General features: G+C 37.8%; 1 protein-coding gene across 1 annotated transcript in view; it reads right to left on the minus strand.

Annotated features, from left to right (window-relative positions):
* Nucleotides 1–3,706, minus strand: part of LOC107693991 (splicing factor 3A subunit 3) — a 9,753-nt gene extending 6,047 nt beyond the window's left edge. The window contains exons 1-8 of the mRNA XM_016493608.1: nt 3,484–3,706; nt 2,994–3,041; nt 2,822–2,874; nt 2,623–2,728; nt 2,459–2,531; nt 2,281–2,372; nt 2,110–2,192; nt 463–508 (exon numbers count right to left, since the gene is read on the minus strand). Of these exons, the coding sequence (XP_016349094.1) occupies nt 463–508; nt 2,110–2,192; nt 2,281–2,372; nt 2,459–2,531; nt 2,623–2,728; nt 2,822–2,874; nt 2,994–3,041; nt 3,484–3,579 (597 nt within the window). The 5' untranslated portion in view covers nt 3,580–3,706. The remainder of the gene's footprint in view (nt 1–462; nt 509–2,109; nt 2,193–2,280; nt 2,373–2,458; nt 2,532–2,622; nt 2,729–2,821; nt 2,875–2,993; nt 3,042–3,483) is intronic.
* Between the last annotated feature and the right edge of the window lie 3,196 nt (nt 3,707–6,902).

Here is a 6,902-nt window from a genome sequence, read left to right on the forward strand (position 1 = left end):
CACACAGATCTAAAATAAACATGCAATTTATTTCCCAGCTGTTTACCTTCACAGACATAACCCAGTTTTTGTAACTCGTGTGTTTGTAATGTAAACTTGTGTGTGAATTAGGGGTTGAACGACTTCTGATTTTTTGAAGTCGACTTTTATGTGATGAAAGTCGAGTCGAAGTCGACTAGTCGCTGATGACGTTATTAAAGAACAAATAAGACTGGAGCTGTCACAAACACCTTGTGCACAGCTATGGCATATGACACATCGCTGCCCACATGGCTATTGCTCCTATAACAGCTTTTGTTATCAGTTCTTTACCGTATATCAGAAGTTTAAACTCATATGATTTCAGCGTGATAAACATGATAATCAGAACCAAAGCACATGTTTTTAGCAGGTCCGAGCTGTAATGGCGCAGCTCTATTCTGGAAAAGGGGGCGGGGAGCAGCAGCTCATTTGCATCTTGACCCGATCCGTGTATTCCTGCAGGTACTCCAGCAACATCTCCAGATACCTGCAAGAGCACAGACATGAGACCACTGACCAGACACAACATGCATTCAACTAGACATCAGCAGCTTTCAAACTGAGTTTATCCAACACACACTCCACAAGCTCTGACCAATCACATTTAATCGAATGATCAACAGAAAGTCAACATTTCATATTATCAACAAAAAAAAAGTTAATTAAAGATTACACAATATAAAAGCATGGATTATGTGGTAGAGCTGAACGATTTGGGGAAAGAAAAAAAACCCACTGTGATTTTTTTCTGACACAAATTGCAATGGTTTTGTTGTTGGCAGCAGGTTTAAACACTTCTCATTACAAAAGTTCATGTGGAGCAGCATTTAATGCCAACCTAGTCGCTCGGAGTCACTGAAAACAATGTTATCATGAGATGCACGCGAGTAAATCAGCACAGTGCTGCATTTCATTCTGAAACATAAAAGATCTGGTTAATTAAAGGGGTCATGAACTGAGAAATCGAAATTCCCTTGATCTTTTGACATACAAGAAACGTTCTCATTAGTCTAAATACAGCTTATATTGAAGCCAATCTGCCAAAACGACAGCTTGTGGAATGTGACGCTCTATGATGTAATAGTGTCTAAACCCCGCCTCCGCAGAAGATCATCAACACCTGCTTCTACATCACTGCCCGTTTAGCCCCGCCCACCGATTCTACATCACTGCCCGTTTAGCCCCGCCCACCGATTCTACGTGACTGCCCGTTTAGCCCCGCCCACCGATTCTACGTCACTGCCCGTTTAGCCCCGCCCACCGATTCTACATCACTGTCTGTTTAGCTCCGCCCACCGATTCACGCATGTAGTGTAAATAACGAGAGAGACGAACGCAGGTCTACACAGAAACCAAACGATAAAGATGCTCCAAAGTCATCAAGACGCTGTGCAGTGCTAAGCTGTGGAAAAACACATCTTTGCATCGCCTTCCATCAGATCCCAACATTAGGAAAGACTGGATGAACTTTATTTTTACTGAAGATCGCATCAGTGAGAACTAGGTCGTTTGTTCACTTCATTTCACAGCAGATTTGTTTACAAGCAAGGCACAATTCGACTCAGGATTTGCTGAAAGATTGAATCTAAAAGATGATGCTGTGCGACTATATTGGATCTGACAGTAATGTCGCACCACACAAGTGAGTAACTGTTTTTATTACGTGATCACTATTGCTTTGTCTATTATTACAGATTGTTTGATATGAACCGAGTATTTATGTGTTTTTGACCTAAATCACAGCAGCGTCCATCTATGAAGGCTGTAGGCTGTCAAACAAACACAACTGTTAGCCAATCACAGCAGTGATCGTTTACTTCAGTCTACAGTCCGCCACACCGGTTCACACAGAGCGTTCAGATGAAGGGGTCAAAACAGTACAGAAAATAGCCTTTTACTGCTAAAACATTATGTCTTTGATGTAAGAATCTTGACAATATTATAAGTGGAATATTAAAAATAAAAAAGGCAGTTCATGTCCCCTTTAAACTGCAGCAGTTGCTATATTATAATTACACTAGGCCATAATTTTATTTCGATTTTATTTCAATCAGTTACGTGGCATTTAAATGACCAACTTTCACCTACTTCTTATATTCTGCATTCTTCCTGTCTTTAGAGATGTCAAAGAGCTGATCGAATGTTGACAGATAAGTGACATACTCCAGTTTCTAGAAGAGAGCAACAGACACAGAAGTATAAGAGTCTTTTCTTCAATTATTTGAAGGCATGTAAATCAAATAAGAAGTCAGAGAGTACCTCCACTCCTTTAAGATTAATGTACTTCAAATAGCAGTCATGGAGATCCAGGTAGCGTCCGTAACCCTCTTCATCAGTGAACTCCACCAGATCTGTGACCAGCATTGAGACCGTTACCGTCCATTCACAGCACATATCAGTGCCTCAGCAAACAGCTCTCGCGTTACTCCAGACTTACTTTGTGCCTCCTCACTGGGGTTGTCTTTGGCTTTCATGAGCTCTTCAAACTCCACTGACATGGGCACACAGATCTGCAATCGACACACAGAACGAGCGGAGTGAATATTTCTCTTGAGACAGAAGCGTGTCGTTCAGGACAGAGCACTTCACAGCTGTCTGTACCTCGTTAGGGTGTTTTCTGTGGAACTCCTTGATCACTTTGAGTCGGTTGTAGAACTCAGCGAACTCGTTGGGTCCTGATATTGCATTCAGCTCATCCTTCCTCATTCTGATGAACAGACACACAACACCGCCGTGAGATCGCACAAAATAAGCCTGATATATTTCTATACCGACTCGGATGTCCTTGAGATTGTCTTACCCGTCTTTGTCTTCGTACAAGTCTCTGAGGTTTGCGCTCACTTCCATGTACCTCTGCAAGAATCAAACAACGCAAACACACCAGCTTCATGCATTCACGCAGATTGCAGGATTATGAATTTGAGAATGAATTAGACGAATGTAAACGACACAAAAGAAAAGATGAATCTCACATCCAGCATAGCTCTCACTCGATGATCAGAGTTGATCTGGTCTCTCAGCTGTTGAACAGAGAAAAGAAAAGTTGTGCTGAACAAGAACACTGCTAAATGTCTCCATGTAGATCTAAACCTAACTTTTGAAGGTACTTCCAAAAAAACATAAGAAACACAAAGCACCCTTCTCAAAAAGAGCACCCAACAGTTAATCAATCATAACTTCATGTAGAAGTAATAAAGATATACTCATAAAACAGACTGAGAGAAAGGAAAGCTAAAGTATACATAGCTTGGTGTAATAATTAAATCTACAGTATAATGTTGTGTATAATGTAGCAGTAAACAGTAGAATGTGAACATAACACACATAACTTGACTTTAATCGCTGCTAGGCGTAACTAATTTAAATAGTGTTCGTTTTAGTTTAGTTTATGGTTATTAATAACATGATGTAACGGTATGTGTTAGCACCATTTTAAACCCATTCAGAGATCCGTAAAGTTACCGTGGTTTTTTTCGTTAGCATCTCCTTCGTTTTGGCGTCCATAAGTCTCTCTTTCTCCTCGTGGTATCGACGCTGCTGCTCTAAAATCGTCTCCATGGTAGTTTAGTAGTTTCGGGACAGCTGCTTTAATCAGTTGTTGTTCGGCTGAGTCTGCGTACGCGCGTGTAACGTGCAGGAAAGAGAGCCCGGGCTTATTTCACTCGGCCGGAAACATTGACGACAGAATAAAGGTTCCGACTTAAAAAAAAAAAAAAATGTTTAGAAATTTTAAAAATCGCTACTTCATCGGAATTGTATGAGACTCGATGGCTTTTATGGCAGTCGCTATGTGGGGAAAAAAATCATGGATTCGAAAAAGCTAAACGTAAAAAAAATAGTCACACTTGTGTTGTTCGCGTATAAAAATTACCGCCATTGGAAATGAATAAGAAATATTTGTAATTAAATACAGTAAATATTTAATGAGTGTCTAGAGCCATTTGAGTTCATTTCTTGTTGATATAGACCTGGCCACGCTTTAGAATATCAAAACGAACACATTTTCGCAGTTTTGTCCAACTTCAAAAAAAAAAAATGTTTAGAAATTTTAAAAATCGCTACTTCATCGGAATTGTATGAAACTCGATGGCTTTTATGGCAGTCGCTATGTGGGAAAAAAAAAATCATGGATTCGAAAAAGCTAAACGTAAAAAAAATAGTCACACTTGTGTTGTTCGCGTATAAAAATGACCGCCATTGGAAATGAATAAGAAATATTTGTAATTAAATACAGTAAATATTTAATGAGTGTCTAGAGCCATTTGAGTTCATTTCTTGTTGATATAGACCTGGCCACGCTTTAGAATATCAAAACGAACACATTTTCGCAGTTTTGTCCACCTCCAACATATGACTAGGAACACAGAGTATTAACAAAGTCTTAATATTAATATGTATTAATAGAGTAGGCCTATAGAGAATGAGGAGTTACGTCACGATCTTTTCACTCCGCATTGCATTTCGGGAAGGCGCCGCCATATTAGCAGGATACGCTATCCGTTCCCATGGCTACTTCTCATTCTCTATACTAAATGCTTATCTTTTGTTTTGTTTTTGCCTTTAAGTTAAACAACCATTCATTCTTCATTGTATCGTTTGCAGGGAAGAGAAGCTATTTTACTGCATTTCTCTCTTAGGTTTTGTAGAATTTGGTTTACACTGTTTACCCGATTAGCTTGAATACAGACAGTGTCGCTCGCTGCTGCTTCAGCCATCATATGGTACATTATCCAAATAAAAGTGTGTTCAACAAGCTGACAGAAGTCGATCCATTTCTTTGTTGGAAAGTTTTAAATGACAAAGTATAACTGATGTCATTATAAATGTTAATTTTTCCATGGCCACGGTGGAGAATCACAGATTGTGGGTCACATTCAGCGAACAGTCACGAACTCACTGTACTGTTTATTTATTTCAACAAATGACAAGCAAAATCAAATCCCTAGGAGCTTGGGGAAAGTTTTGTAGCATTTTCAAATGCTGGTTTAATGTGGTGCTAAAAGACATGCAGATGAGACATGCAATATTAACGCGACATGTTTAAATGTAACGCGTTTTCCTCTCTTCAGAAAACTGTAATCTAGAAAGCGCTTCTGGATTAAGACAGCGATTTCTAAAGTTAATATTTTGGGCTCATCTGTTTTTCCACACATATTATGCTTTATTAGTAAGATGTGTGTACAGAATGTGGTCTTTAAATATCACTGTCTCGGTGCATTAAGCGCGTTCTTTATATGAGAGGAAAAGGCTTAACGTGTAAATAAACGCGTCGCGTTCACATTTTGATCTTATATGCATATCTGCACATAGTATATGCTTTACAATTTTGTCTTTATCACTGTCTTGGTACATTAAGCCACTTTAAGCATTTTAGAAAGTCCCCTACTTTCTACTAATGCCCTAAACTCAACAGCGGAAAAGCAGCCCTATCCTGCAAGTATGGCGGATAAACAAAGCAGTTTCCCAGAACTCAACGCGGCGTTACGTTACATTCTCATTCTTTATTAATTTTGGCACATTTGGCCAGCAGATGTCCTCAGCGTGTGTTCATCAGAACGAATAATAATAATAATAATAAAGTGTGTTAATCAGAAACTACCTGCTTCATTATAGCACACATGAGAAGCCACCTCCGCTGGCTTCTCAGATTTTGCTACTGTGCTCACAAAAAAGATGATATGATAATGATATTAATTAGGGATGCACCGATACCACTTTTTCCAGTACTCGCCCGATACCGATACTTTTATTTTTGGTACTTGCCGATACCGAGTACCGATACCAATATTTTTATTGCATTTGTACATTTTTTTAATATTGGGTACAGAAACCAAAAGAGTATATAATGTTAGTTGGTTAACTTCATTTATCAAATAGATAGAGTCAAACCAACATTTATTCAGACACCTTCAACATTTCTCACATTATCACAGTTTATTCACTATATTAATCATTGAATAATTTATGCTAATAAATAATTATAATAATCAGACCCGCTGCTGTGGCATTAGACTCCATTACTATTTCTTAGTTGTTGTTGTTGTTTTGTGTGTTAGTTTGTTTTTTCCTGTAGAAGTTTTGTCTCTTCTGTCCTTTATGTATTTGTTTAATGTTTGCATAATAATAATAATAATAACAATAATAAAGACTCCATTACTGACAGGGAAGTGACTTCCAGTATAATACTTTTTTTTTGTTATAGTGTAAAATAACTACATGTCAGTCATAAGATTTGTAGGGTAAGGGTGCGGCGGACTCATTATGATTATGAATCCGAGGCAGCATTATGAATAACTTTGATCACTGGCACACACTTGTGATGTTTACAAAGCACAAGAGACACAAATCAAAACCAATGTTTTTGTTTTGTTTTGTTTGGAAAATGTTTAGATGTATTTGATAAATATTACCTAAAAATTAACCTAGCGTGAAAGTTTTTTTTATTTTTTTTTTATCAAAGTATTAATTTATTTAAAAAACAAACTTACGGCCCCCATTGTACATGCAGAAACTATTTGTTTTTATTTGATATAATGCATGTCACTTAAAGTAGTGGAAACCGTTTTGGAGTGATCACATGTATGTTTAGATGTAAGGTCACGAAATGTTGAAGGGTTAACCAATGAAAATAATTTGATTATTACACTGGAACCACTTAGAGTCAGAAGTTTTTAGTTTCTGTGTAATTTCAAACATTTAATTACTATGTTTTTTAATTCTATCACTAATAACTAATACTAACCTGTCTTCTATGTCCAATTCAATGTCCTTAAATGTTTGTGTGTGTGTGTGTGTGTGTGTCTGTATCTCTGTGTGTGTGTGTCTGTATCTCTGTGTGTGTGTGTGTGTGTGTGTGTGTGTGTGTGTGTGTCTGTTTTTGT

The sequence above is a fragment of the Sinocyclocheilus anshuiensis genome, unplaced genomic scaffold (assembly GCF_001515605.1).
Source record: "Sinocyclocheilus anshuiensis isolate Anshui unplaced genomic scaffold, SAMN03320099.WGS_v1.1 scaffold2456, whole genome shotgun sequence".
NCBI lineage: Eukaryota > Metazoa > Chordata > Actinopteri > Cypriniformes > Cyprinidae > Sinocyclocheilus > Sinocyclocheilus anshuiensis.